General features: G+C 34.7%; 1 protein-coding gene across 1 annotated transcript; it reads left to right on the forward strand.

Moving 5' to 3' along the window:
* Nucleotides 1–5,073: 5,073 nt before the first annotated feature.
* On the forward strand, nucleotides 5,074–13,698 carry LOC116125388 (protein DCL homolog, chloroplastic-like). The gene is made up of 2 exons (XM_031411125.1): nucleotides 5,074–5,184; nucleotides 13,433–13,698. Exons 1-2 carry the CDS (start codon nucleotides 5,074–5,076, stop codon nucleotides 13,601–13,603), a joined length of 282 nt encoding a protein of 93 aa, XP_031266985.1. The 3' UTR covers nucleotides 13,604–13,698.
* Nucleotides 13,699–14,417: the final 719 nt, after the last annotated feature.

Below are 14,417 nucleotides of genomic sequence, written 5' to 3' on the forward strand. Positions count from 1 at the left end.
CCAAAATAAAAAATAAAAGGAAAAATTCCCTACAGCCCCAAATTTCAAATTTCATTTTCCCTAAATCAATTTCATTTTCCATGAAATTCAAACCCTAAAGTTTTTCCTAAATATCCTTTCAATTTTTAGAACCCTAGCCACCACATTCCCCAATCTCACGCAAAATGTAGTCACCACCACAACTGCACCAAGTCAACCTCTACACCAACTCCACGACCTCTATAAGTGATGTGACAGATGAGGTGACATATGCCACTTTAGATGCGATGTCATATTATAAGAGAGTGTTGTATGTGTAGTGTTATTGATACAAATAATGTGCATTACAACACGAAAATGAAAAGTTAAATTCATATATTTATTTAGTTATGAAATTTAGGAGAGGCCAACGAAACAAAATTTATTCAGAATCCAATACACCTCATAATATTTCCCCCTTTCCTCCCCATACTGCTTTAGCTCCCAGTGGTTCCAGAGGTCGTTTTCGTAATCGTCGTCCTCGTCCAACACCATCTGAAATAGAAGCGGGTTCATCAACTACAACAATCGAAACTGACGACAAGCACACATCAAACGTTTAGGCGCATTTCGAAAAGTTTTACGAGACAGAAAATTAAGTTTAAGTGAAGAAAGTAAGATGTAAATATTGTGGAAATATTTATAAAGCCAATGCAGGTAATGGTACTAGTACTTTAAAAAGGCATGCTGGTAAACATATAAATCATCATGGAAATAGAGAAACCAATCAGACTCAAATAACTAGTATGGGTAATACTTGGCGTTATAAATCTGATATATATAGGGAACAATTAGCTTTATATATTGTTTTATGAGACATAAAATTAAGTTCAAGTGAAGAAAGCAAGATATAAATATTGAGGAAATATTTATAAAGCCAATGCAAGTGGTACTAGTACTTTAAAAAGGCATGCTGGTAAACATATAAATCATCATGGAAATAGAGAAACCAATCAGACTCAAATAACTAGTATGGGTAATACTTGGCATTATAAATCTGATGTATATAAGGAACAATTAGCTTTATATATTATTGCAACTGATCAACTTATTAATATAACCGAAGATAAATATTTTGAAAGATTTATTAAAAATTCATTTTTACCAGAATTTAAAACTTATTCTAAAACTTCAACTAGAAATGATTTAATAAATTTGTTTAAGAAATAAAATACATAGTTGTCATGTTAATGTGACTCTAACCATCGATATTTGCAGTGATAGAACTAAACAAGATTATATTTGTGTGACTAGTTATTATTTTGATAACGAATGTAAATTAAATAAATCTTTATTGGGATTTAAATTAATGGATGTGGATCATAGTGGTCAAAAACTTTATTATAAAATTATTGAAGTTTTAGAAGAATATGATATTGTTCACAAAGTGATAAGTCTAATTTTAAATAATGCAAGTGCTAACAGTAGACATGTAGATTTTTTTTTTAAAATAAATTTTATTTTTTATGAGAATTTGAAGTTTTTTCATCAACGTTATGCATATCACATTACTAATTTAATTGTAAAAAGTGGTATGAAAAGAATTAGAAATAATATTGATAGAATTAGAGATTGTTTAATTTGGATTATCAATAGTAATAAAAGAAATTCTGAATTTTAAGATGCATGTAAAAAATCAAATTTGTCTCCTAGAACTTTTGCATTAGACATGCCAATTAAGTGGAATAGTAGTTATTTAATATTTGATTCATGTTTACCTTATGCAAATTTAATCAGTTATTTTGTAACAAATAAGAGGTATCCTTATTATTTGGTAGAGATTGATTGACATATAACTCAAAATTTTCATTCTTTTTTTTTTAAATATTCTATCTTATCACTTTAAAACTTTATGGTGTATATTATCCTACTAGTCTATTGGTAATACATACAATTTTCAAATTTTCAAATCTATTTGCTTGAAACAGAAACAATGAAATTTTAGTGGGACCAATAGAAGCAATGGAATTTAAATTTAAAAAATATTAGAAACTCATTCATTTTCTTTATTGTTTAGTTGTCATATTTGATCCTAGGCTTAAATGAGCGGGTTTAGAAAATGTTTTAGACATGTTAAGTGAAAATTTACAAAAAGAAGCATATGCCAATCAATTAGGACAGATAAGAGAGTGTCTTAGAGAGGTATATTTACAAGAGAAATGTTATACTTATAAATACTTACAAAAAGTTTTTATACAAAGTGACGTAGTAACTGACACAGCAAGCTACATCACCTGCCACGTCTCCACTTTTCACATCAGCATTTTTAAATATTTAATTAGTCCAAATTCCAAAAAAAAAAAAAAAAAAATCTATTAAATAAAAAATCCCCAATTCCCTTTGGGGGCGTTTGGTTGGGGGTTAAGTGGGATTACTAGGGTAATGTCATCTTATATTACTTGATTACCATGTTTAGTTGTCAAGTAATATAAGATACTGGTAATCTTCAAATACTAACAGTAGTTACTATTGGTAATATTAGAGGTAATCTGATTACCTCAATTTTCTTAGGTATTCTGAGATTACTAGGGTTATCTTTTTTTGTTACAATTTTATCCCTTATTAATAAAAATTTTGGACAATAATATCCCTACTTTAAAACAAATTTACATTAATATCCTATTTCAATTTTACCCTTGTTTAATTAAAATTTTGGACAATAATACCCCTATATTTAAAATTATTTACGGACCACCACTGCCACCAAGCCACCACCGCCGACAACGGGCCAACCACCACGAACCACCGCCAAAAAATCGCCGGAGTCCCTAATAAAGAAGAAAATTCTGTGGGAGGCTCCGGGAAGCTTCGCATGGTCGTTTAACGGCCAGGGATCTGGCCGTTAACGGCTAGATCCATCGATTTGGCCGGAAATGGCCAGAATAGATCTAGCCATTTTCTTTCGGCCAGATCTGGCCTGATATGGCCGTTTTCGGCCATCAAGCGAAGCTTCCCGAAGCCTCCCACAGAATTTTCTTCTTTATTAGAGACTCCGGCGATTTTCCGGCAGTGGTTTGCGGTGGCGGCAGGCAGCGGCATGAGGTGGGGGTGATTTCATCATAAATTAAAGTTTTATATAAGCGGGGGTGTTTTAGCTAAATCTGAAATATTGGGGTTTAAAAAAATTATTCAAAAATTAATAATAAAAATAATATTATATTAATATTTAAAAGGGGGACAATTTAGTAATCTAAATAACATACCCACCAATTTATTCCCATAACCAAACATATTAATATAACATACCCACCAACTAACCAAACATATTTTCTTAAAGATTCCCAGTAATCTTCTAAGGTAATCTATCTTTCCAGTAATCCAACATTCCCAGTAATCTAATATTCCTGAACCAAACGCCCATTTTCAGTTATTCAAACCCTAACCTTTCATTGTTATTTCTCATCCTTCGTCTTCTTCTCTCTCCTCCTCTTCCTTTCTTATCTGTTTTTTTTCTCTCCCCTCTTCCTCCTTTCTTCTCCCTTTCTTCTCCATCTCCTCCTTATTTCTCATTCTCTTTCTCCATCTTCCTCCAATTGCACTTGGGCAATGGTTGAATCTTGCCACCACTGCCCAAATCCAATGTTTGGCCACCATGGCCCAGATCTGGTGGTTGGCTCAAATTTTTTATTTCTTCAGTTTATTATTATTTTTTCTTAAGAAATTAGATTTGGTGAATTTGGAGATTGAGGGGTTGTAATTAATTATGTTTTATAATGTATTTTTTTTATTAAGAGTAAGAAAAAAAGAAAACGGAAGAAAAAACTAAAATGTAAAGAAGAGGAAGATAAGGGATTGGTGGTTGGCAAAACCGTGGCCAGATGTGGTATGGCTGGTAGTGCCACAAGAGGCAAGGGATTGGTGGTTGGCCGCACCTTGGCAATGCCTCGTGAATAGTGGCGGTGTGGTTGCGAGTGATGGTCGAAAAGGATAGACGGCGATGGTGCAGTTGAGATTGGGAAACAAATAAGAAAGGAAGAGGAGGAGAGAGAAGAGAAGAAGATGAATGATGAGAACGGATTTTTGATTTAGTATAATCAATTTTTTTTTTTTTTTTTTGGGGTGAATTTAGGTTAAGTGAAATATTTTAATTAATTATTAAATATTTAAGAAAATGCTAATGTGGAAAGTGGTGATGTGGCTTCAACGTTAGTTGCTACATCACTTTGTACAAAGAGTCTTTGTAGGAGTCTTTGTAAGTCTAGTCTTTCTCTATTTGCAATATGAAAGCTGGTATGAGAATAAATATATTGTCTTCCATGCAGCTGCAGAGTAATGAGCTTCACCAATATTTTGGAATTCTTGACTTGCTACTAGCATATCCACAACAAAGAGCCAACTTTGATGTCTTAGAATATTAGAAAACCAGAAAATATATTTTTTCGGTACTATCAAGACTTGCCCTGAATGTTTTTTCAGTTCCTATCTCAATTGTCTCATCCGAACAAACATATAGTGTAAGTGGAAGAATTTTAAATGAAATGAGAACTAAACTTTCACTGAAATTGATTAAAGTCCTTATATGTCTTTTGAGATTGGGAACGGTCACGTCATCATGATTAATACGAGGTTGTCGATGATACTTTAATAAAATTATTTCAATTTTGTAATTTAGATGATACAGATGAGAGAGGTCCTAGTCAACCCTCAAATTAGTTGTTGTGTAACTTGTAATTTGTAAATTTAACTGTCAATTATTGTATTCTTTTTTCTTTATCAAGTTTTTGTCCCAATTGTGTTTTTTTTTTTTTTTTTTTTTTTTTTTTNAAGCAACTTCATATCCTGATACTTAAATAATCTCATAGAAATTTGTGGTGCCATCAAAAATTTTTCCTGAGGTTGATCATAATATTCCCAATTCACAAAAATGTGTAGTAAGCATAATTTTTCAGACTTATTTGGCAGTTATCACAGAGACTGTTGAATAATGCTTACCGGTGGTTGAAATTGGAGCTCATGGTCTTTGATGTATAGAGATTAATTACTCTTTATGAAACAATTATGTCTTCATCTTAAGTTATCATGCTATATTTGATTATATTTCCCGCTTCTAGGTATATGGATGGAGACCGTCTAACGGCAGAAGATTCGAGAGCTGTGGTAGAAAAGCTTCTTGTTTATCATCCACATTGTGAAGATAAAGTTGGATCTGGTCTTGATTCCATTATGGTAAGTCAAAAGTTTGCATAATCTATTATATAATTATGGGGCTGTTTGGATGGGGTTAATATTTGATAACTGGGGTAATATTTTTTTAAATTGAGTAGATGACGATGTTTGGATGATTTGTAAAAAATTATTCCCGGAATCAAATAGTGGCATTTGGGGGTAAGTTGCGAGGAATATTATTTTCTCTTTTTTGGGGGGGGGGGGGGTGGCATTAAAACTTTCCCTAGGTAATCCGATTTTGTGTCCCCTGTTGCCCCTAAAAAATTGAGCATTTGGTCCAAATTAGTCTTATATTTGTTAATATTTACAAAACACTCAATTCACTCACGTAAACGCTTTTGTCCTCACTTTTTAAATTTTCCGAACGACATTGCCCTTGTTATTGTCATTATTTACAGAAATGCCACGAAATGTTGTTGTACCTAGATCTAGCCATCACTGTCAATCGCCGTTGGAGGCTGCCTAAAGTCACCATAATGGCGTACGACTGGCCGTATATGGACGACCGTGCGTCGGTGAGGCCTTTTCTGGTCATGGATCACGGATACATGGTCAGAAATGGCCAGATCTGACTGTTTCAAGGTAGATCTATGGTCGTTTCACGGCCAAAGACTTGGCCATTTCACAGCCAGATCTATGGCCTTGACTGCCCATATATGGCCGGCCGTGCAACGGTGAGACCCTTTCCAACCATGGATCACATAAACATGGTTGGAAACGACCAGATCTGGCCGTTTCATGGCCAGAGACTTGGCTATTTCACGGCCAAATTTGTGGCATTGCCTTCGGCTGCTTGCGGTGGTGGTTGGTTGTCGGTAGTGGCTTGGGGTGCTTAGGGGTTTTTTTGTTAAGTTTAAACCGTTTTTTGTTGCTATGGTGTTTTTTGCTAAATTTGAAAAATAGAGGGTTAAAAGAAATTATTCAAAAAATTAATTACAAAAAATACTATTATATTAATATATAAAAAGGAGGGCAATTTAGTAATCTATATAACATACCAATCATTTATTCTCCCAACCAAATATATTATTTACCAATTTATTCGAACTAGCCAAACAAATTTTCTAAACATTCCTAGTAATCTTCAAGGTGATATTTCTTTCTATTAATATAATATTTTCTTATAATAAAACATTATATGATCTAAACACCCTCTATTGAATATTTTGTTTTACCAACTGTAATGAATCTTTTGTGCTTGCTATTTTACAAATTATTTTACTTTCAATCTCCATTTTGGTCAATTTGGGAGTTGCAAAAACAATTCAAACAATGTCATCTTCAAATACTCTGCATTCTTCTGCATTAATCCTTTACATTTTTTATCAATTAAATCCTCTGTCAAATATTGGTCACCTTGCCTATTTCTTGCAATTGAAGCCCTTGTTCTTTTTGTTCCTTTATCCTTTTTGCATCTTTGATTTTTGATATTCAAGCTCCAAGGAAAGGGGCGGTTGTTGCTCGTCATCCATTAGTTTGTTTGTTGTTTCTGCTCATCTTAATAAGTTTAGGAAGATACTTTAAAAAGATGGTTTTAAATGTATTTGGCCTGTCTTACAGGCAAGCTAAGTGTCTGTCTGACCTGAGTCCTGTATCAGTTACCTTACTATGGATCAGCTCATCGAGGGACTGCTGTCAGCTTGAGCTTCAACTGGACTTCAATTAAGCCAGACAATCAAAACACTCATATGATCCTCATCAATTTCGAAGATTCACCTCTGGCAGGACTTTGACCTGAAATTTTAAAGTTTTAACTCATCTACTTACTAATTGAAGTAAAATCTTTCTTTCTGACTAGGATGAATTTAAATCAACTGAACCACAAACATAAGATACACACACATGCATGTTTGCACACACACGCTTAAACATGCACACAGACAGAGAGACATCCACTTACCTTAGATCAAGTGAACTTCTGATTGTTTTAATTTTAGTAAAGCTTAGCCAAGCTGAAACTGTGAGAGTGGTGCTAGCTGAGCCCAATTTACATTCCTATCTGCACGTTTGAGACAGTTCAGGTACAACTTGGGCAGTTTAGTTGCATAACTGAGTTTTATTGTTCATCTTTGACTTCTTGGGTACAGGATTCTTTGAATTTCCCTGCAGACATATTTTAATTTGTCCCCTCTTTATGTGGGGTAGAAAATTTTGACTTTCAACATAAAAAATTAGAACTTTAATTCACGGATAAATCAGGTGATTACCTCTGATTGGTTTTCTTCACAAAGCTTGGTAAGATTTGGTGGGTTTTTGTCTCACATTTGATTGGCATGTAGATCTGTAGACAGAAATTTTTGCCTGCAGTCTGTCTCGCCTCCATTATTTGTCATTTGGAATCCTCTTTTCCCTATATATTTCTCACCTTTTTTTTTTCTCTATTACTATTAGGATCTCTTCACAGTTTGGGATTTGTTAGTAACAGAACTGATTATTGTATTATTATAGGCAAATTTATTTAGGTACATGTCGTTGGATATAGATGGCTGTCCTAGATGGCTAAATTTTCTCACTTCAGCTTATTTTTTGTCTGTTATGAGATAAAAGAATTATTTTCTCTATATGAAACAAATTAATAAGTCTTTTTAACTTCTCTGAAGGTTGATCGACATCCTGAATACAGGCATACAAGGTGCCTGTTTGTTGTTAGAACCGATGGTGGATGGATAGATTTCTCCTACCGGAAGTGTCTTCGAGCATACATTCGAGATAAGTATCCATCCTATGCTGAAAGATTTATTCGAGAATATTTTAAACGTCGTAGTGGTTGATATTTGTTAATGCGGTTGCTGATTCCGGTCTTGAACTATGATTTTGGTGCCAGTGTAGATTGATGTGTACTAAAAGATTTGAAGTTTTCATGCAATTCGGGGATGGGTCCATGGTATGGGTAATCTGCATACAATATATAGCCTAGATCTACAGATTGTCAATGTAGTAGATAATTGTTGACTGGCACTTGAAGTCTTGGACAAAGAAAATGATTGAAATGAACGTCACTTTTTTGACTTGGAGCTTCACTCTTGTTGGATTTGCATGTATATTTTGCTCATTTGGTCCTGAGAATCCAATTTTTATAATTTTGTAGGGATTTTCAGATTACCTAATTGTATTTGTAAAACCTTTTTTTGACCGACGGTTCAATTTCAATCCAGGATTAGAATTTGATGGTAGATTACACATTGCAAACACTCTAATACTCTATTACCTCCAATTATATAAACCATCTGAAGGTCATAATAACAGTCAACCCCTGTCATACCTGTTCCAAGAAAAACATATTTTTATACTTATATATTCCTTTTCCTGCAAGTTGTAATGTGATGAAGGATAGTGTTTTCTGCTACTTTGACGTCTCTTGAGACAGAAATGTGATGACATTAAATATCGAATCATCTGGATATTTGGTCTGATGGGTCATATCCGATTTTAACCTACATTATTCACCAAGTGATTCCGTGATCAGGCGTGTGATGGTTTTGCTAGGAATTCTTTTGGTACTAGTAAAATTATAATTCCACATACAATTTATGGAAACTAAATAGCTGCAGACCCACGGTGTTCTTGTCCCCACTTCAGTAGTTCTTAAGCAGTTGAGGCAGGATTTGGGCGAGTCGAAAGAGTCAAGCCCAGCTGGGTTGTCCAGTTGTGAAAAAGCTATCATGAATGTTATTATTTTGGAAGACAGACACATCCTGATTACCGAGTATTGAAGGCACGCTACAGTTTGATGATATGCCAACTTCTAACTTGCCAATCGACGCCGAATTATTATGGAATTTATCTTCCAATAAATACAATTTGGGTTGTTTGAATCTTCTTGCTATTTATTCTTTCATGCAGGTGTTGTCCTGTTATTTTAAAACAGAATTTTAGCTTTGGGCTCCAACAGTAAGAAGGGCTAGAAATTAGAATTGTTACGTGGAAAATTTATCAAAGGGGTAGAGAAAAAGAGAAAAAGGTACAGGTGTAATGGGTAATTAGAGGTCAACTTCTTCTCATCATCATGGCACAGCTTCAATCTCTAGTAGTTAATGAAAAGATCTCGATGTATATGCTATAATTACGGGGCAAGCATGATGTTTAAACATTAGACACTTGTGGGTGGACCCCTAAAACTTTGAGGACCTCCACACAGCTGGATATATATATATATATATATAATATAAGTCCATGTGGACCCTCACTATAAACACCCAATTAGCATAATGAGTTTCTTTGTACACTATAGAGATTAGAGATGGGGCTACATGATTTGTAAACTGTTGAGAGCTCAAGAAAGACGATGAAGTCTTGCCGGATTCTTATTTCATAGATTGGTCCCATCAGCTAAACAGTCTAGGTAAGTAATGGCTGGCTTGATGAGTTCCAATAAAGGTTTTTGCTTTGTGATTGAAAATGCCACACTTTCTGATTCTGAAGAAGAGTGTGGCCTTTATCTGACTTTGACTAGATTGATGAAACAGCTGTTATTGTTTTAGAAATTTGAGAGAAAAGTGAAAAAAGAATACTGTTGTTATCGTAGAGCCACTTTGCTCAGTTATTGACTTATTGTGGTTTAATTTTTCGGAGTTTTGCGTCCGTTGTGGTGGTGGTTGTGTGGAGTGGGCTGGAAACCAACATACCAACCACTATATCTACCACTACAACCTCTCATTTTACCCGCCATTGATGTCTGTTTTAATTACATGCTTTCAATTAATCCTTTTTTACGTCCTCTCAATGTACTGTCAACCTCTCCACCTCCATTTCTTGGCTTTCGAGCCTGTAAAGAAGAGCATGAAAGCAACAAAACAACACGCGTCTCTATGCCTAAAAACATATAATACAGAATTAGAAATTCATTATGCATACGGGCATTCACCCTTTTTCCCACGTAGCACGAAAGGAGCAAGTTTAGAAACTTGAAGACAGTCACTCACACACACNGGGGGGGGGTTGTCGCTGTTATTAAAATATTCCCTAAGTAATGCAATTTTGTGTCCCATGTTGCCCCTAAACAGTTGAGCATTTGGTTCAAATTAGCCTTATATTTGTTAATATGTACAAAACACTCAATTCACTCATATAAACCCTTTTGTCCTCACTTTTTAAATTTTCCGGACGACATTGCTCTTGTTATTGTCATTATTTACTGAAATGCCACGAAATGTTGTTGTACCTAGATCTAGCCATCACCGCCAGCCATCGTCAACCGCCGATAAAGACTGCCAAAAGTCGCCATAATGGCGTACGACTGGTCGTATATGGCCAACCGTGCGTTGGTGAGACCCTTTCTGGTCATGGATCATAGATACATGGTCAAAAAGGGCCAGATCTGTGGTCGTTTCACGGCCAGATCTATGGCCTTGACTGGCCGTATATGACCAGTTGTGCAATGGTAAAACCCTTTTCGACATGGATCACATATACATGGTCGGAAACAACCAGATCTGGCCATTTCACGGCCAAAGACTTGGCCATTTCATGGCCAAATTTGTGGTATTGCCTTCGGCTGCCCGCGGTGGTTGCTGGCTGCCGGCAGTGGCTTGGGGTGCGTAGGGGTTTTTTTGTTAAGTTTAAACCGTTTTTGGTTTCTAGGGTGTTTTTGCTAAATCTGAAAAATAAGGGGTTAAAAGAAATTATTCAAAAAATTAATAACAAAAAATACTATTATATTAACATATAAAAATGAGGGCAATTTAGTAATCTGTATAACATACCCACCCATTTATTCTCCCAACCAAATATATTATTTACCAATTTATTCGAACTAACCAAACATATTTTCTAAACATTCACAGTAATCTTCAAGGTGATCTTTCTTTCCATTAATATAATAGAGCAATGCTAGTTTTACAAAGACACATACAAAGGGGGCATACAAAGACAATCCTCACCCTTGATTTTCATGATCTCTCTCTCTCTTTTTCCATTTTTTCTTTGTTTTTTTCTTCTGGATGATGTCACTTTGTAGCCCTCTTTGTATAGGTCTTTGTAAGGATAGCATTTTTCATTATAATATGTCTTTATAATAAAACATTATATGATCCAAACGCCCTCTATTGAATATTTTATTTTACCTACTGTAATGAATCTTTTGTGCTTGCTATTTTACAAATTATTTTACTTTCAATCTCCATTTTGGTCAATTGGGAGTTGCAAAAACAATTCAAACAATGTCATCTTCAAATACTCTGCATTCTTCTGCATTAATCCTTTACATTTTTTATCAATTACATCCTCTGTCAAATATTGGTCACCTTGCCTATTTCTTGCAATTGAAGCCCTTGTTCTTTTTGTTCCTTTATCCTTTTTGCATCTTTGATTTTTGATATTCAAGCTCCAAGGAAAGGGGCGGTTGTTGCTCATCATCCATTAGTTTGTTTGTTGTTTCTGCTCATCTTAATAAGTTCAGGAAGATAAGAAAAAGTTTTCATTCTACTCATTGAATCACACTAGCAATGCATTTTGGTACCTTGTCTTATGAAAAGTAAATATGTAAATTTGATCCCTTTATACTGTCATGGTCAGGGCCAGGTCATCCGTCAATCTAATTTTTAAAATCACTTTTGCTTCAGCAAATTCTCTATAGGAATGCTTCACCTAAAGGAGACTAATCAGAAAGCATCTTGCATGGTAATCATCATGGATACCGATACTTTTAGTTTCTTCATGAGTGGGTGATGAAGTTTTTTTTTGATTGTTTAATTCTGGATATGGCATAATGTGCTGTAGGCTAAAATCGTTCCTCCAAATAATAAGTTAAATTCTTAGCTATTTTTGTTCCAAACACTGATACAGATGATGCTGGATCCATTTATTGTTTGTCAACTGCAATTAAGCCACTGAAGAATTAGGTAACACAGAAAAGCACCATTTTGAATTAATTACAAAACTTTTTTAATCTCTTTGAGCTGAATTTTCTCATGCCATAAATGCACTTTTTATCTTTTCTGTGTTTGAGTCTGCAACCACAAGAGTACAACTTAAACAATATCGAATAACTTTCTTTCCGTATTGTTTGTTGTGTTTCTTATGGATGTTGGTGTAAAATGTTCAGTCGTCCTTATGTTAATATACTTTTTTCAGCTGGCTATTTTTCTTTTCTAGTTGCAGGACAAAATTTCAGAATAGATCACATAGAATAATATACCTGGAGAATTACATAAAAGAGAATGGAAGTTGTTTTTCACAATTCTAATGATACCTTAAAAAGATGGTTTTAAGTGTATTTGGCCTGTCTTACAGGCAAGCTAAGTGTCTGTCTGACCTGAGTCCTGTATCAGTTACCTTACTATGGATCAGCTCATCGAGGGACTACTGTCAGCTTGAGCTTCAACTGGACTTCAATTAAGCCAGACAATCAAAACACTCATATGACCCTTATCAATTTCGAAGATTCACCTCTGGCAGGACTTTGACCTGAAATTTTAAAGTTTTATCTCATCTACTTACTAATTGAAGTAAAATCTTTCTTTCTGAGTAGGATGAATTTAAATCAATTGAACTACAAACATAAGATACACACACATGCATGTTTGCACATACACGCTTAAACATGCACACAGACAGAGACACATCCACTTACCTTAGATCAAGTGAACTTCTGATTGTTTTAATTTCAGTAAAGCTTAGCCAAGCTGAAACTGTGGGAGTGGTGCTAGCTGAGCCCAATTTACATTCCTATCTGCACGTTTGAGACAGTTTAGTTGCATAACTGAGTTTTATTGTTCATCTTTGACTTCTTGGGTACAGGATTCTTTGAATTTCCCTGCAGACATATTTTAATTTGTCCCCTCTTTATGTGGGGTAGAAAATTTTGACTTTCAACATAAAAAATTAGAACTTTAATTCACGGATAAATCAGGTGATTACCTCTGATTGGTTTTCTTCACAAAGCTTGGTAAGATTTGGTGGGTTTTTGTCTCACATTTGATTGGCATGTAGATCTGTAGACAGAAATTTTTGCCTGCAGTCTGTCTCGCCTCCATTATTTGTCATTTGGAATCCTCTTTTCCCTATATATTTATCACCCTTTTTTTTCTCTATTACTATTAGGATCTCTTCATAGTTTGGGATTTGTTAGTAACAGAACTGATTATTGTATTATTATAGGCAAATTTATTTAGGTACATGTGTTGGATATAGATGGCTGTCCTGGATGGCTAAATTTTCTCACTTCAGCTTATTTTTTGTCTGTTATGAGATAAAAGAATTATTTTCTCTATATGAAACAAATTAATAAGTCTTTTTAACTTCTCTGAAGGTTGATCGACATCCTGAATACAGGCATTCAAGGTGCCTGTATGTTGTTAGAACCGATGGTGGATGGATAGATTTCTCCTACCAGAAGTGTCTTCGAGCATACATTCGAGATAAGTATCCATCCTATGCTGAAAGATTTATTCGAGAACATTTTAAACGTGGTAGTGGTTGATATTTGTTAATGCGGTTGCTGATACCGGTCTTGAACTATGATTTTGGTGCCAGTGTAGACTGATGTGTACTAAAAGATTTGAAGTTTTCATGCAATTCGGGGATGGGTCCATGGTTATGGGTAATCTGCATACAATATATAGCCTAGATCTAAAGATTGTCAATGTACTATGTAGTAGATAATTGTTGACTGGCACTTGAAGTTTTGGACAAAGAAATGATTGAAATGAACATCACTTTTTTGACTTGGAGCTTCGCTCTTGTTGGATTTGCATGTATATTTTGCTCATTTGGTCCTGAGAATCCAATTTTTATAATTTTGTAGGGATTTTCAGATTACTTAATTGTATTTGTAAAACCTTTTTTTGACCGACGGTTCAATTTCAATCCAGGATTAGATTTTGATGGTAGATTACACATTGCAAACACTCTATTACCTCCAATTATATAAACCATCGGAAGGTCATAACAACAGTCAACCCCTATCATACCTGTTCCAAGAAAAACATATTTTTATACTTATATATTCCTTTTCCTGCAAGTTGTAATGTGATGATGGATAGTGTTTGCTGCTACTTTGACGTCTCTTGAGGCAGAAATGTGATGACATTAAATATCGAATCATCTGGATATTTGGTCTGATGGGTCATATGACTCATATCAGATTTTAACCTACATTATTCACTGAGTGATTCAGTGATCAGGCGTGTGATGGTTTTACTAGGAATTCTTTTGGTGCTAGTAAAATTATAATTCCACATACAATTTATGGAAACTAAATAGCTGCAGACCAACGGTGTTCTGGTCCCCACTTC

Source organism: Pistacia vera, unplaced genomic scaffold (assembly GCF_008641045.1).
Source record: "Pistacia vera cultivar Batoury unplaced genomic scaffold, PisVer_v2 Contig1636, whole genome shotgun sequence".
In the NCBI taxonomy this organism is placed as follows: domain Eukaryota; kingdom Viridiplantae; phylum Streptophyta; class Magnoliopsida; order Sapindales; family Anacardiaceae; genus Pistacia; species Pistacia vera.